This window comes from Polypterus senegalus, chromosome 13 (assembly GCF_016835505.1).
Source record: "Polypterus senegalus isolate Bchr_013 chromosome 13, ASM1683550v1, whole genome shotgun sequence".
NCBI classification, from domain to species: Eukaryota; Metazoa; Chordata; class Cladistia; order Polypteriformes; family Polypteridae; genus Polypterus; species Polypterus senegalus.
Window position 1 is genome coordinate 121507835 of NC_053166.1, and position 18729 is coordinate 121526563.

At 35.6% G+C, this 18729-nt stretch overlaps 1 protein-coding gene across 1 annotated transcript in view; it reads left to right on the plus strand.

Moving 5' to 3' along the window:
* Positions 1-18729, plus strand: part of rufy1 (RUN and FYVE domain containing 1) — a 72189-nt gene that overhangs the window by 34471 nt on the left and 18989 nt on the right. Inside the window, exons 9-14 of the mRNA XM_039774910.1 lie at positions 95-196; positions 2315-2431; positions 2730-2897; positions 2978-3075; positions 3965-4084; positions 17964-18093. Coding sequence (XP_039630844.1) covers positions 95-196; positions 2315-2431; positions 2730-2897; positions 2978-3075; positions 3965-4084; positions 17964-18093 — 735 coding nt within the window. The remainder of the gene's footprint in view (positions 1-94; positions 197-2314; positions 2432-2729; positions 2898-2977; positions 3076-3964; positions 4085-17963; positions 18094-18729) is intronic.

An 18729-nucleotide genomic window follows, 5' to 3' on the forward strand; every position in this document is an offset into this window, starting at 1 on the left:
GCCTCTTACCTTAAGCATTAAAACTAAGTCAGATTGCTGTGCATTTATCTTCATCTTCCTTAAGTTCTTTGTAAACTTGCATTGTCATTTACAGCTAACAGCAGCAACAGACAGAATACATTCTCTGAAGGAAGAGCAGGAACAGCTGAAGATGGAGAACAGTTCTATCCGAGAAAGCAGTGAAAGAAGAGTTGAGGTGAGCTCAGAAGGTGTGAACATGAGATTTTAGACATATTCTTTCTTTCATATGAAGCTGCTGCCTTTCAACTGACTTTGATGTTCTAGAGAACAAGCCATGACAAAGTAGGCAATACTATTAGGCCAATGTTTATAACTTTTTATTTTTATGACAGTTATGTCAAAAAAGAGATCCTATTTTCAGCTTCTTTGTTTCTTATTCATATAATTACATACAACTTTTTGTTTGTAGGTTTCAGCATGGTAACTTTTTCAACAATTAAATCCAATTCTGACACAATATGAGGGGAAGCTAAAATACCAAGCTGAAAAGGACAAGAAGTATCAATAGTCGGAAGACAAAATTTGTGTAAATGTATCTTAATGTATTAACCTGTATTTCTGCATTAATTACACATGTAAATCAGTAGATAGAGAAAATGTTTTGCAGCAGTTATTGCTACTAAAGAAGTTTCTGTTACCTACCAAATTAAAGAGTTCACATACTTTTTCCCAACTTAGACAATGAATGCTTTCTTGAAACTGTAAATTAATTAGCAAAGTGAAGTTTAAAATTCCCTTTAGCTTTATTAGTCAGAATGTCAAGGGTGGACGCACATAGTTCATTTCAGCTTTATTATTGGAGATCTGTTTAAATACTAAAGATCAACTTAGGCTAGATTGTACAAATATTTCAATCGGATTATGGCAATAAAACTAGAGGAGAAGAAATACTGATCATATAGCAATCCTTCTTTTTTGAATCTACTGGGCCATTGTCATGCTATTGGATGTTTTTGGTATCTTTGTAGTTACAGTATTACTTCATATTAAATTATTTTCTTAGGTAGGGGGAAGGAATCTTATTTAAATAAGATGTATGTATTGTGTAGGTTAATTACACTTTGGAATGTGCATTGTCATTTAATTTAAGAAACACAAGAAACATAAATTGTACAAATTAGAGAAGACCATTGAAACCATCATCTTCATTTTTTTAACTTACAGCTATGTTGCTGTAATATCTTACTAGATATATTTTAAAAGCTGTCAAGGCACACAGTCATCTGTTACAGACATTTACAACCAATAGTGGGAAATTGTGCCACTATCTGTCTTGAATGCACTTTCCCTAATTCCAATTGGTGTTCTTCAGTATTTGGCTCATTCTTTAACTGAAAGGTTTCTAGCAAGTGTATCACAACCTTAATTTTGTGTTTAAAATGGCTGATGCATTTTACATTTTCTTTCATCTCTATGATAGAACTTTTTTCTTTGTGCGACTGTGTATAACAATTTTCACTGACAGTAAACACCTGTCTTTTCCTTTCTAACTACTAAAACATTAATTGGTGCTATGGTATGCCACATTTGCTGAACAGTTATTTTATGTTTTCCTGGTACTTGCAATTTTGAATTGACACATATATAATTTTTTTTGCTTGGGTACTCGTGATCAGTTCAGTGTCTTATACATATTGTAGTATGAATAACCTTATTGCAGTTGTCACATTGCAGTGAACTAAATGAAAATCCTTAAGCAATAAATAATGCATGTTGGTTGTGACTGGGATGTCTACGTTTGAAAGTTGAAAACACTGTTAATTTTACCAAATGTGTTTTTCAGGTAATCTGGATTTTCTTCTATAAGGCATACAGGTTACATTGTTTGGCAACGTAGATTGACTTTGTGTAAATGAGTGTGGATGTGTACATGAGTGTATGAATATATTAACAGATGTTTATTTCTTTGAAAAAAATCTCAGCTTTCGGAATTATTCTTCTTTTTCATTACAAAATCATAAGGAGTCTGAGCCTCTTGAACCAACCCTAAATAGGACTCCACTCCATCTTAAGGCAAACTCAAAATTACACTGATGCTTATGCATATGGCCAATTACCCTAACATTCTTTGGGATATGGGAGTAAAAGAAAGTCCTCGGATAAAACAGACACAGGCAGTGGGAGAACTTACAAACTGAAGAGAATTTATTCATTGCAAGATCCAAACAGCCATACAGATTGTAATAATATTGGATGTGTTTCATTCATATTTATGGTGAAAGATTTCACTCCAAGTATTGAATATGCTACAAGGAAATAAGTGTTTATATAGTTTTTTTTTTTTTTTGTACAGGTTACAAAGCAAGACTCCGAAGTAGAATTGGAAACTTATAGACAGTCGCGGCAAGGACTGGATGAAATGTACAATGAAGTGTGGAAGCAGTATAGAGAGGAGAAGCGGATTCGGCAGGTCAGTAATCCCAAAGATTTAGCTGCCAGTGTGAATAAGCAGTAAACACTTTGCATTACTGCATAGCGGAAGAACAGGTTTTGTACCTGTTTGAAGCATTAGTCATCCACTACCTGTGTCTAGTGGCAAGCTTTTGGGTTTTTTTACTGTCTTTAAATGCAATATCACCTCTCATACTGTACATACCACTGTCATATTTTCTCATCTGATATTCGAATGATTCAAGCAATAATATTGAGTCAAAGGCATTATGTAAGAGTTTTCATCAAAATGGCTTATTGTAGTTTGTGTTACTTAGGAGCTTGAGAGGGAGCTGGAGCTACAGGTGGGGATGAAGCAAGAGATGGAGATTGCCATGAAACTACTTGAGAAGGATACCCATGAGAAGCAAGACACACTGGTGGCTTTGCGACAACAGCTAGATGAAGTGAAGACCATCAACCTTCAGATGTTCAACAAAGGCCAGGTATGCAATAGAGAGGCAGTCTAGTTAGAGCATTTAAAAATATGATTACTGTGTTTTAGACATTTTGATGATTGTTTCAGAATGCGGACCTTCAAATCAGTCAGAAGAACGAGGCAATTCATCAGCTAGAAGAGAAGCTGAATCGAATGGTCATTGGGATGCAAGAGATGGAAGCAAGGTAAAAGAGAAGGGACATCTTCCTCATTTACCTGGTGGAGAATAGTGGAGTTAGCACTCAGACACCAGTGTAATTTAGGGGATGTAGTACCTTACTCAGCTAACTTTTCCCCCCTGTGCTCTTACCTGCTGAGAAATAGAATGACAAAGATTTGTTTTTTTTATGAAAACTTAATTTCTGATCTTAAATTGTGATTGTTGTGACTTTTTTCTTAGTTGGTAGTGGTCACTTTTTTATTTTTTAAATTTATTAATTTTATTTTTTAAATTTAAAACGTTACTCAAAAATAAGCACAAGCAACATGATTTTTTTCGTATATTTAGAAAGAAAATATGCCCGGTGAGAGACTGGTTCGCATTCTAGGATTGGTTGATGCTTTACAGCCAGTAATTCCAATATACTGGATCCCATGTCCCTGAGCTGAATAAGCAGTTTAGACCATGTACATGTGTAGCAAATAGTTGCTTTAATGTGCTGATGGTTCTAAATTTGGAAGATTGGCAGGTCAGAGTAGTTTTTGGCTGGCATCAGAACAGACATACTAGGGAAGAATTTATATTTGGGAGATACATGACAAATTAACTTGTAGAGCAAATGAAAGAGTCAAACAAAAAAAACAAAGCAAACTAAGATTCAACCGCGCCACAAGAGAGAGAGAATCTAAGTAACAAGACCTTTCACTTAGATGTTGGAATGCATTTTTTTGCACAAAACTGTTATTCCTGTAAAATCAAAGAATTATGATTGAAATTAGCCCCTTTTCAACCTTTGGATCCTGATTATTTATTGTGTTAATCTCACTAGGTTATTAGAGGTTGCTAACTTTTGATGAGATAAATAAGTGGCTTATTGTCTTCAAAATGATTTGTTATGTGTCATTATGTCAAAGACTGGAGATTTTAGAGAAGGAGAAGAAAGAAGTCGAAGAAAAAGACTTTAAAGTTAAGCAGAATTTAAAGGATAAAGTGGATGCTCTGCAACAGCAACTCAGTGAGCTGGACAAACATCGGTAAGTTTTATTTGTTTTAAGTACGCGTATGTAACCAAATCTTATCTGAAAACTGCTACATCTGTCATAAAGAAAAGTCTAATCTGTATTGGAACGCAAAGTTATTTGTTGTGGTAGTCAGGTGTGTAAGTCACAATCTTGTGGATTGTCAGTTGACATAAACTTGTGGCTGTTGATGATTGTCAGTTTGAAAGTTTTGAGCAAGTCAGTAGTTTTTTAGTTCAAATCTTATTGGCAAGTATCACTTACTTGCTTTGACTAGGCAGATCAGCACCAATTTTTTATTTATACATTAAAGCATACATTTCCTTATGCGTGTGGGTGTATCTACAGTATATATATATATATATATATATATATATAATTCAACTAACATTTCTATCTTTCCCTATCTTCCCACTCCATCCTGTTTTTTTTTCTCTCTCAAATTTTTCACCAGTCACATTTGCATTTATTAATGACCTGTAAGATGAGACTGACTACTTGCATACTGGACCCCACCACACTTCTTAAATCCTTCCTTCATATCATAATCCCGACTGTAATGACAATAATAAATGCATCCCTTGACACTGGCTTTGTGTCAGCCAATTTTAAATTTTTTTTATGTAATCCCAATGTTAAAGTCTTGTCTTGATGCAGACAGTCTCAGCAATTTTTGGTCTATATCTCACTTACATTTTCTGTCAAAATTTTTTTAGCATGTTGTATCCTCACAACTCAACAAATATTTAACTTATAATAATTTGATGGAACCCTTTCAGTCTGGTTACAGGGTGCACTACAGTTGTGTTCTTTGGGTAACCAATGATTTGTTTATGTCAGCACTTTGGACAAACCATCATATTAATTCTGTTAGACCTCACTGCAGTTTTTGACACGGCCAGACATGATATTCTACTGTCCAGAATGGAGAACATGCTCTGATTCTTATGATCTTTTTGTGCCCCGCACTAATTTGCACTCTAAGGGTGATGGGGCCTTCAGCTGTATAGTGCCCAGACATTGGAATGACCACACGAAATTAATTAGATCAGCTGACTCAATTCATTCTTTAAAAAAAAACAACTTAAATCTCATCTGTTTAGGAATGCGTTTATCTTAACCTGGCATTCTGCTCCCTCTTTCAGTCTTCCTCTCTGTTCAGATGTAATTTGTTTGTGTGTTATATCACAAACTGCTAAGCTTTTTAAAGTATTGAATCGAGTATTTTTTTGGTATTTGGCCTCATCCAGTGTTAGAGATGGACATGTAAGTCGAGCTCCGTAAGCACCAGTGTTATCTTACCCTTTTTTTTAAATATCATTCCGAGATATCCTACATTTACTCATCCCAAGGGGATTTAATAATACTACATGCAACTACAAATAAGCATGAGCAGCAAACAAAGGGCTCAAAAGAACAAGGATCAGGCAGCAAAAGCCCCATCAAAGTCTAAACTGGCCTCACTTTCATGGTAAGGCCTCCCAGAGGCGGACCTGGAACAGATGGGTGAAGGTATGGACCTGCCAGGAACTGATGCTGCAGCATCAGTAGCAGCATCAGAGAAACTGCAAGTAAGGAGGACAAAGAGTATTCATCAATTCCAAGAGGACTATTAGAGCTGAGCATGGCCTTTTCATTCACACTGTCAGCTTCAGCTAATACTCTCTGCAGGGTCTGCATTTTCATCCCCCACTGGACTTGAAACACACTCTCCAAGCTGAAGGTAGTTATTACCTCACTCAGGGAGGGATATAAAGCGAGATATAAAGGACAATAAGGAAGTAAAGAAAAAAATAAGGGTCCTAAATAAGAAAAATGAAAAACAGCATTAGGATATAAAAGACCTGTTTAAATACTAAGTTTACTACAACCTTTACAGAAATGTGACGAAAAACTGATGAAAAAAATACAGGAAAATTTGAGTAAGTTAGAGAATAAAATTAGAGTACTTACTGCTCACCTTGAAGATATTAAACAATCATTTACGACTCATATTGAAATAGCTGAACCATCGGCTTCTGCCGTGTATGAAAAAGCAATGACTGCAAAATCAGAATGTAAAGTACATGCTGACAAAACGGGCTACGCTGGATGATATATATAGAAGGAACAATATCAGAATTGAACGTCTTCCTGAAAAATGGGAAAGCCTAAACTCAGTGTAATTCATAGCTGAACTATTCTTTAAAATAATTGGAGAGGCTTTTAAATCGGACATCGAGATCTCAGCAGCCTACTTTATATGTGGATCGAATGCCTCCAAACCGAAAAGCCTAATTGTCCTTTTCAGCAAACTACATGCCAAACAAAACTTTTTGTCCTTTCTCAAACAGAAAGATGAGATTATATTTGAAAGTAATGGCATTTGTATTTTCCCAGATTTCTCCCCTTCAACAGCTGCTAAACATGTCTCATTGTACAGCATTAAACAGTGCTTACGTGGAGCTGTAATCAGATACACTGAATCAGATACAGTCTCCTGTACCCTGCCAACTAGAAGTAGTTATTTAAGATCAGTTTTACTTTGTTAGTTCGTCAGACAAAGCAGATACAGAGCTAAGAAGACTGATCCTGACTTTCTTTTGAAAAACACGATATTGAGTCACACTGTGCTCTGGCAAGGCAAACGAAGATTCAGCTCAACTCTGCAACAACATTTGCTGTAACTATGTATTATATATTTTTTATTTTCTTTTCGGGGTATCCCTTTCCCTTTTTTTTAATTTGTAGTCATTATATTGATACTTTCATTAATTATTTGCACATTTTAGCAACTTATGGCTTATGGCTACATCTTGACTACTTGGTTACCAAAATGTAAACAACTATTCACAGTTTCTTTAAGCTTCAGTTATTATTTTGAAATTTCTTCCATTAATTATATGCACACTTTGGCTACCACAAAGTAACCAGCTATTGACTTTTTCTTAAACTTTAATGACATAACCAGCCTTTTTTTTTATAATATCATATCCTTAGTTTATTATGTTTGGACTGTCACAAGATATCTCAGTTTTAACCTTTTCTACACCACTGCTGAGGAGTTCATTTTACTCTAGAAATGCTCTGTTTCTTGGCATGTCAGAGGACTGGTACTTCAAGAAGTGTGGTTTACCTTACTTGCAGAAGCACACATTTGTTGGTGGGGAGAAAGAGAGCAATGCTGTTTCTTTTTGATGTATTTATTATACATCAATAACCGTTAGTGCCAACATAACAATACTCTCCATAATTGTATTATTTGGCAATAATATGAAATCTACGTCAAAGCTATCATATGTAACAATGTACTACCTTAACCTAACACTACAAAATGTCAACAGAAGTTCAGAAGAAATATTTCCATTACCAAATAATGAACTTTGTGAGCTGGAATGTCAAGGGTCTCAATCATGAATTAAAGAGAAAGAAAGTATTCACTTACTTAACAAGTTTAAATGCCAAGGTAGTATTTTTACAGGAGAGTCACTTATTAAGCAAGGACCAGTTTCGATTGCAAAGAACTCCAACTATACAAAGAAAACCAGGACTGTGGGAATCTTAATACATAGATCTATTCCATTTGTAGTTTCAGATGCAACATCTGATTCTGAAGGGCGATATGTCGTGATGATAGGCAATTTCTCTAATTCTAAAATTATCTATACTAATAAAAGGCAAAGCCCTCACTCACTCACTCACTCACTCATCACTAATTCTCCAACTTCCCGTGTAGGTAGAAGGCTGAAATTTGGCAGGCTCATTCCTAACACCTTACTTACAAAAGTTGGGCAGGTTTCATTTCGAAATTCTACGCCTAATGGTCATAACTGGAAGGTATTTTTCTCCATTAACTGTAATGGAGTTGAGCTGGAAAGACGTGGGGGGGAGGAGTTTCGTGTGATATCATCACGCCTTCCACGTAATCACGTGAACTGACTGTCAATGCAGTGCGTAGAAAACCAGGAAGACCTCCAAAAAGCGCTTCAGAAAACATACATTATATAATTGAGAAGGCAGCGAAACAATAAGAAGCGAGCGAGTGACATATCTATACTAATAAAAGGCAATGCCCTCACTCACTCACTGACTCACTGACTCACTCACTCACTCACTCACTCACTCACTCACTCACTCACTGACTCACTCACTCACTCACTCACTCACTGACTCATCACACTCATCTAATTCTCCAACTTCCCGTGTGGGTGGAAGGCTGAAATTTGGCAGGTTGATTCCTTACAGCTTCCTTACAAAAGTTGGGCAGGTTTTATATCGAAATTCTACGCGTAATGGTCATAACTGGAAGCAGTTTTCTCCATTTACTGTAATGGAGATGAGCTTCAACGCCGTGGGGGCGGAGTTTCGTGTGACATCATCACGCCTCCCACGTAATCACGCAGTACATAGAAAACTAGGAAGACCTCAAAAAAGCGCTCAAGAAAACATGCATTATATAATTGAGAAGGCAGCGAAACAATAAGAAGCGAGTTCTGCTACTTGAAACAAAGCACGATGTAAACCTACACTTTAAATTAAGTTCATAGACAGGCTGCCGCTGGCGTTTGTAATTTAGTGCCTGCCCATAGAAGGCCGTCCGTCAGCGGCAATCCAATAGCAAACTGCCACGGGTAAATATTCACGGGTGAAGGACTGTGCTTATGGAGAGGAAGATGAGATGGTCAGGGTGGTGTTTGACACAAACTCAGCGAAACTGCGAGAAAGTTTTAAGTGCCAGGACTAAGGTAACATTAAATAAAGCTATGGACATAGCACGAGATGGCACCAGCACAGCTGGGAACCTTCGATGCAAGTACACCGAGTGGCTCACGTGAACTGGCGCAGTGCACAGATAAAAGCAACAGTTCCAAAGAGCGCTGAACAAAACCGAATTACACAATTGAAAAGGCAGCAAAAATATGAAGCGTCTGATAAGCATATTCATAAATGCAGCTACTGTGGAAACAAAGCACACGGTGGAAAAAGTCAATGTCCGCTAAAGGAAGACAGTGTAAAAAACCCGTGCATGCAGTGTGTCAGGTCTCAGATAAAGAAGAAGACGAGCTGTTTATTGATGCAGTAAGAAACGAATCGATGAATGAAACCTGTCATCTTTACAGCGATTGACAAACACGGAATGTAACTTGAACACAACACATCGTACAAATCGACCCTGATTGAAACAAATAATGATAATCAAATCCTTGATGACAGCAACATTCAATAACACTCACAAAACAATTACTGTATATTGACAATCATGTTACGTTATTTTTAAAATGTTCCCTTTTCTTTTCATAACTTCTACTTCTCCACTGCGATACGCGGGTATATATTTAAATGTATATATATACCCCTATCTACAGTACATACTCGCATAGACAAGCCACATGCTGTGGCTCAATTGTAGAGTCTTAAGCCTCTAATGCCGACATTCGAGGTTCGATTCCGAGAGGGATGCACTGAGTATGTCGCGCTACTGATTCATTTTACCTTCATCTCCTTGGTTTGGGGCGTATGAAAAATATTAGGTTAACGCAGAATCATGTTACGTTATTTTTAAAATGTTTCCCTTTATTAGCACAAGCACAGCTGAGAAGCTTCGATGCATGTACTCCATAACGCGTTAAAAATAACGCATTTAATCACACTTTCAATTCCAAGCAAGCGGGAACTTTTGTCAATGCATCATTTCCTGGTACATCCATTACACTGATGCACACATCACAGCTACAAAAATGTTAGAGTCGGAATAAAGCGCGTTCCTACGACTGATCATTTCGACTTCCGCGAAGCCTTGATAAAAGCATGGTTTTGTGCACAATGAAAAGCAAGCAAAATTAGATGCATTACAGAAAGCAGACTTTGTGGCTCTTACTGGGGATCATTGGACTTCCGTGACCGTTAGTAATTCTAATTACATCTAATTACAAAATGTTCAATGATCACACTGTTTTAGCCTAATGTACAAAATAATTTTGGCTAAGGTTACTCAGAGTTTAAAGATTAAGTTGGTCAAATTACCTTTTATGTTTCTGACTTATTTTTTAAGAAGAAAAACTGCACTTTATGTTGAAATTTTGGTTATTATTATTTAAAGACAATACTATTCTGAAAATCTACTTAAAGTACTTAAACTACCACTTTATTTTTAAGTCTGCCCAATTTTAACCAGGGATGATATTTTTGTTTCTGTTTTGAATTCAAATGCAGTTTAAAGGCTTTTTTTCAGAAATTAAAACAGCTTCAGTTTACAATATTCATGTACATGTCTATTATTTGATTCTGTAAGCCCACTAAAACACTTTTAAATTAAAAAAAAAACATTTGCGATTTGGGGCAAATTCGTGTGCGATTACATACGATTAATCAAGATTAATTCTTACACAGCCTCTAATTAATTGGATTAATTTTTTAATCGAGTCCCACCCTAATATATATATATATGTGGATATATATATGTAGATTTGTATATATAAATGTGTATATACATGTGTATAGATGTATGTATGTATGTATATATATATATATATATATATATATATATATATATATATATATATATATATATATATATATATATATATATATATATATATATATATATATATATATATATATATATATATATATATATATATATATATATATATATATATATATATATACATATATATATATATATATATATATATATATATATATATATATATATATATATATATATATATATATATATATATATATATATATATATATATGTATATATATATATATATGTATATATGTATATATATATATATATGTATATATGTATGTATATATATATATATATATATATATATATATGTGTATATATATATATATATATATATATATATATGTGTATATATATATATATATATATGTTTTAACCTGTTTTAGACAACCGTGTCTTTCCAGAAGTGTTTAGCATTCAATAAATAATTATGCATGAGATTTAGTGTGTGTCTACCTGGCGCAGAGAGGCGGGTAAGCCGTTGAACCCCATTCGGGCTGCAAACGTGGAATTCCCACTAAGTGCGACTCATACACTCCCACTGGTTACGTCCCTACACTTTGTACACACCCCCCTCCCACATCGCTACTACCGTGGTCGGGTGTCTTTGTTCCATGCATTGTTACAATGTTACTTTTCTTGCCTATTTGTTACATTACCGATTTTTCAAATGTTACTTTTCTCCCTGTGCTTAAAAATCATTAAAAAACCGGCCTGATTATGCGGCGTATTGGCTAGTTTTGATAAATATCTATGCACCTAACATGGATGATAGAGCTTTCTTCCAAAATGTATTAGTATCTATCCTAGTGTGAACACTCACAAAATTATAATGTCCAGAGACTTTAATTGTGTTTGAAATCCAGACAGATAGTCAACAGTAACAGCGATAGCATCTAATGCTGCAAAGATAGTTACTTAGTTTGTAACAGATCATAACTTATCAACCCTTATATATATAATATTATATATATATATATATATATATATATATATATATATATATATAATGTATGTATGTGTGTATATATATGTATATGTATATATATATATATATGTATATATATATATATATATATATATATATATATATATATATATATATATATATATATATATATATATATATATATATATATATATATATACAAACCGATTCCAAAAAGTTGGGACACTATACAAATCGTGAATAAAAACTGAATGCAATGATGTGGAGGTGCCAACTTCTAATATTTTATTCAGAATAGAACATAAATCACGGAACAAAAGTTTAAACTGAGAAAATGTATCATTTTAAGGGAAAAATATGTTGATTCAGAATTTCATGGTGTCAACAAATCCCAAAAAGTTGGGACAAGGCAATTTTCACCACTGTGTGGCATCTCCCCTTCTTCTTACAACACTCAACAGACGTCTGGGGACCGAGGAGACCAGTTTCTCAAGTTTAGAAATAGGAATGCTCTCCCATTCTTGTCTAATACAGGCCTCTAACTGTTCAATCGTCTTGGGCCTTCTTTGTCGCACCTTCCTCTTTATGATGCGCCAAATGTTCTCTATAGGTGAAAGATCTGGACTGCAGACTGGCCATTTCAGTACCCGGATCCTTCTCCACGCAGCCATGATGTTGTGATTGATGCAGAATGTGGTCTGGCATTATCTTGTTGAAAAATGCAGGGTCTTCCCTGAAAGAGATGACGCATCTGGATGGGAGCATATGTTGTTCTAGAACCTGAATATATTTTTCTGCATTGATGGTGCCTTTCCAGACATGTAAGCTGCCCATGCCACATGCACTCATGCAACCCCATACCATCAGAGATGCAGGCTTCTGAACTGAGCGTGATAACAACTTGGGTTGTCCTTGTCCTCTTTGGTCCGGATGACATGGCGCCCCAGATTTCCAAAAAGAACTTCGAATCGGGACTCACCTGACCACAGAACAGTCTTCCATTTTGCCACACTCCATTTTAAATGATCCCTGGCCCAGTGACAACGCCTGAGCTTGTGGATCTTGCTTAGAAATGGCTTCTTCTTTGCACTGTAGAGTTTCAGCTGGCAACGGCGGATGGCACGTGGATTGTGTTCACTCACAATGGTTTCTGGAAGGATTCCTGAGCCCATTCTGTGATTTCCTTTACAGTAGCATTCCTGTTTGTGGTGCAGTGTCAGTTAAGGGCCCGGAGATCACGGGCATCCAGTATGGTTTTACGGCCTTGACCCTTAAACAGAGATTGTTCCAGATTCTCTGAATCTTCGGATGATGTTATGCACAGTTGATGATGATAGATGCAAAGTCTTTGCAATTTTTCGCTGGGTAACACCTTTCTGATATTGCTCCACTATCTTTCTGCGCAACATTGTGGGAATAGGTGAACCTCTACTCATCTTGGCTTCTGAGAGACACTGCCACTCTGAGAAGCTCTTTTTATACCCAATCATGTTGCCAATTGACCTAATTAGTTTTTATTGGTCTTCCAGCTCTTCGTTATGCTCAAATTTACTTTTTCCAGCCTCTTATTGCTACTTGTCCCAACTTTTTTGGGATTTGTTGACACCGTGAAATTTTGAATCAACATATTTTTCCTTTAAAATGATACATTTACTCGGATTAAACGTTTGATCTGTCATCTACGTTCTATTACAAATAAAATATTGACATTTTCCATCTCCACATCATTGCATTCAGTTTTTATTCACAATTTGTTTAGTGTCCCAACTTTTTTGGAATCCAGTTTGTATATGCCAGCAACACTCATGACAATGACAAAACAATTACATTGTCAATCATGTTACGTTATTCCTTAACACACTACTTCTCCGCTGCGAAGTGCGGGTATTCTGCTAGTATATTATATATTATACTTAGCAGGTATATTAAGAGGAGAGATTACAGTAATCCCTCGCTATATCGCGCTTTGACTTTCGCGGATTTTAAATGTAAGCATATCTAAATATATATCATGGATTTTTTCGCTGGTTCGCGCTTTCTGCGGACAATGGGTCTTTAATTTAGGTTACATGCTTCCTCAGTTTGATTGCCCAGTTGATTTCATACAAGGGATGCTATTGGCGGTTGGCTTAAAAGCTACCCAATCAGAGCATGTATTACATATTAACTAATACTCCTCAATGCTATAAGATATGCTTCCCGCGTGGCGCTTGTTTGCTTCTCTCTATCTTTCTCACTCTCTTTGCCTGACGGAGGGGGTGTGAGCAGAGGGGCTGTTTGCACAGAGGACACGGACGCTCTTCTACAAAAAGCCGATTTATCGGTGCTTCTGTATACTTAAAAGCATGTATTGATTTTTGATTGTTTGCTTTTCTTTTTTAGCTCTCTCTGACATTTTCTGCTCCTGACGGCACTCCTTTAAAGATAAGATATATTTGCTTTCTTTTAATTGTGAGAAAGAACTGTCATCTCTGTCTTGTAATGGAGCACAGTTTAAACGTTTGACTAAAGGGTGTTATTTCATGTCTAGAGGGCTCTAATAATGTTAACAGTGTGGGAGAGTTTATAAGGGCTTAAAATATATAAAAATAACCATACAAACATATGGTTTCTACTTCGCGGATTTTCACCTATCGCGGGGGGGTCTGGAACGCAATCCCCGCGATCGAGGAGGGATTACTGTATTTCATATTTTTCTCAAAAAAATAAATTTGAAACAGCAGGCATCTGAGTTACTCAGTAAAATTACCAGAATAGATCTAGAATATGCCAGGTCTCCAAATGAACCACTTTATACGAATAGACAGGTTTTGCTATCTCAATTTAATCTCTTGACTACTATAGAAACAGAGCTGCTTATCTTTAAATCGTGACATCATTATTAACATGGAGAGAAGGCTAGCAAGACCTTTGCCACAACAAATCCACAAGCAGGAAGTCCATAATGCAATGACAGTAATTTACAACACAGACGGAGATAAAATTATTGACCATAAAAATTTAACTTACACATTTCAAGAGTACTGTAAGTCATTATATTCTACTCAGTTTAAAGAAGATAAGACAATCTAATGAGTTTCTTGACTCATTACCGATACCACAGCTAAATACTCAGTGCTGTGGAACTGGATAGACCTCTGACACTTTCAAAATTACTAGATTCTATAGACTCACGTTAAAGTGGGAAAGCAGCTGGCCCTGATAGCTACCCAGTGGAATTTTATAAAACAAACAAATTCACTCCACTATTTTTAGCAATGTTTATAGAAGCTAAAGACAACAAAATTCTACCTCAAACTTTTCACCAAGCATTAATTACCATCTTTCCTAAAAAAAAATAAGGACTTAATACAATGTGCATTATACAGACCAATCTCTCTTTTGAATAACAATATTAAGATACCCTTCAAGGTTCTAGCCAGAAGGATTGAGAAAGTACTTTCTTCTTTAATATCACAAGACCAAACCAGATTTATTAAAGACAGACACTTCTAACCTTCAACATTTGTTCAATATAATGTATTCACCCATTAAATTTAACACCCCAGAGATGATCTTATCTTTAGATGCAGAAAAAGCATTTGATATAGTTGAATGGGACTACCTATTCTCCACATTGCACAAATTTGGTTTTGGCCCAAACATGTGTGCATGGATCAAACTATAGGGTGGTCCAGATCTAATTATGCAGATCCAGATCGTCTGAATGACTTTGAATTATGTGGGGACGATTGCAGTTTGGCGCAAAGACGATTCTTCATGTCGTCAGTTCGCACACTTCTTGATGGTCCGGGATTTTTTGGGTGATTTTCTATGTAATAAATTTAATAAGTTACAGCGTAATGAAAATTGCACAATTAGATCTGGACCACCCTATACTTTAACACTAGTCCAGACTCCTCAGTTTGTATTAACATTATTTCAAACCATTTCAAACTAGAACGTGATACTCAATAAGGATGCCCCTTATCACCTTTGCTCTTTGCAAATGCCATTCAACAGATAAAGGGTATTCTCAGAGAAGGACTTGAACAGAAAATATCACTGTATGCAGATGATATGGTACTTGTATATATCTGTCCAAAAAAACTCTGTCCTAAAAGTATCAGAAGATTTTCAAAAGATATCTGAACTCAAAATCATTTCGAGTAAAAGTGAATTCTCATATATTTCTATATATGTGCGTGTAAATATCACAAGTAAATATGAGGTTCTTTTTCAACAAATAACTTCATTTCTTTGAAATCTGAAACATCCACACATCCAAAGGGTGACTGCAACAACCTAAAGCAGAAGGGGGCATGGCACTACCTAGGTTTCAATTTTATTACTGGGCGGCAAATATATAAGCCTGGACATCGACACATATCGATGAATTTACATAAGCCTGGTCTGCAATAGAAATAAAATCTTGTAGTACTTCTTTATATTGACTTGATTTATCATATTTAAATTGTCCAGAGTGTTTCCAGGGCAATATTCAACCTGTGAATGTTGCAATCTAGCTGCAGCCTCAATGGGCCACATGTTCTGGGTGTGCACCAAATTAACAACATTTTGGGCAAAAATCTTTGCATGCCTATCAGACAGCCTCGGTATCACAATCACTCCAAACCCATTAACAGATGTGTTTGGTGTATTCCCAGTCAGGTCTAAAGTGGAGAAGGAGAAACAAACTGTAATTGCCTTTATTACACTACTAGCACATAGACATACCTTGCTCAACTGGAAGAATTCCACCACAACACCTTTATATCTGTGGGTAACTGATGCTCTGTACTACTTGAAATTGGAAAAAATCAAATTCTCACTTAGAGAATCTATTCATAACTTTTTTTAAACATTGCAGGAGCTAATCAATAACATTTTTAGAATAAACTTCCATTTCAGGGGAAAAGGATACCCTTCCTTTCTTGTTCGTTTTACAGAGTAGCTTTGATTGCTGGCTCTCCCCTCTTTCTCTTGGGTGGAGGTTGACTTTTGTTTTGTTTTGTAAACTTTGACTTGATTGTATGAAATGGCATGTGCTTCTAATTAAAGCAATAAAAAAGGCTTTAGTATTTTACTCTGGTTTAATGCATTTTATTCTGTTTAATGCATTGTGTGCCCTGTGTCTATCTGATTTAATGTTCTATTCCGGAAACATTGATCTTGAACTTGTATCCAGTGTTACATATACCTGCTGTTGGATCATTTGATGCTTTCACTTTAACTAGGTCATGACCACAAGGTTGAGAACCATTGGTCTAAGCACATTCCTTCCAATCCATTAAGCAAAAATTCTGAAATGGTACCTTGAGCACATCTGTTAAAAATTCAAATCTGGGTTTTAAGAGGTGCACTGTTAAGAAAGTTGTGTGTAAGTGGCAAAAAATGTGTTCTACAGAAATGTTTGATTAGCTACCTTTCTACCTATTTTGTATAATGTAAAACTTGCTGCATTGTTCTGGATGGACTTGGTAGGTTTGGAGGCAGATGAAATTTATTGTAAGCAAATGTAAAGTATTACACATAGGAAGTAGAAATGTTAGATTCAAATATACGATGGAAGGGCAGAAACTTGAAAGTACACCTTATGAGAAGGATCTGGGAGTCATAGTAAACTCGATAAAGCGATCGAGAAAGCTAATAAAATGTAACGTAGGTTATATATCACAATGTATAGCATCTAAGTTTTAGAACACGCTAGTTAGGCCTCACCTGGAGTACTTGTACAGTTTTAGTCTTCATATTACAAAAAAGACATAGCAGAGAAGTCCAGAGAAGAGCAACTAGGCTGATTCCGTGACTGAAAAATATCAGCTGTTAAAAAAGACTGAAGGATTTGAACCTTTTCAATTTAAGCAAACAGAGATTAGGAAGAGACATGATTGGAGTGTTAAAAATTATGAAAGGAATTTGTACAGCAGATCCCAGCTATTACTTTAAAAAAATGTTCAACAAGAGCACAGTGACACTGTTGGGAACTTGTTAAGAGAACATTTTGCACAAGTGGTAAATGCTTCAATGTTATTTGCTGAAATGTCAAGTTAACAAGAATTTTCAAGCACGGCCTTCATTTCCTTACAATTTGTGCAAAAAAATTAAAAGAAATTGAGTGAGCCAATTTTACATGTGGAGGTTGACCATACTGTAGCCTCCACTTTCACAATTTATGAAAAACCTTCAATGTATTAACATGCATATACCATCAGGAATTCTTTTCTTTGATATGTTACTAGCCAGGAAAGGCTCCCAAAAACTGCTTAGTAAAACTTAAACAGCCATAAATATGTGTCGTCTAAATGTCATTTGAATAAAACATTAATACACTAACAAATACCACGTATAAATAGCCAGTTTTAATATTGCTCCAAAATGCTCATGCAAATGCATCAGTCATGTTTCTGTTTTAGTCTCAAAAGGGTTTACTTTTAATTTTTCTGCAGCGCTGAACTGGAAAATGAGCTGAAGGCAGAAAAAGAACAAAGACTGAGGCTTCAGAAGGTGTTGCAGAGGGAACAGGATATGACTGTACAGATAAAAACTCAACTTCAGCAAGTAGAAGGGCTACAGAAGGTGAGTTTAATGGTAAAAATAAGTTTTTCTCATAACGATGGGCTTTACTGATTGTTGATTTGTTGAGGAGTGATTTCACATTCCTCATCACCTTAATTCTTGTACTGTTTTGTTTCTTTACCAAATGTAATATTTTGCAAGCACTGAGTTTTAGATGATTCCAGTGATTTGCAAGCATCTTAAATGACATGTAAAATTTTAACCTAACTGCATTATTACAATGGCAGCTGTTCATTTTGAACAAATCCACACATAAATAAACCATGTTCTTTTGTTTTCACTATTCAAAATCAAATTATTTTTAGGGAGCTGTAAAAGTCTTTACGAAAGATAGAAGGTTGGATAGTGTACAGATTTTCTGAATGGCACAATTTGTATAACCCTAAGTCTCATGTTGGTTACATTATTAACCCTGTCAACACAACACTTAAATTCTCAACTGATGCACCAATTCTGAAAGAGCCATGATTTAAATATGTTGCGCAACAGTTGTATTTGAATGAGCTTTGGGAGACTTGATTCAGCTTAACACTAGAATTCAGTTTTATTCTCCCAGTCACTTTCACGCTCCTCCTGATCTGACACTTAGTTTTCAAACAAATGTGCTGATGAGGAGGTGCAAGAGAATTTAAAGTG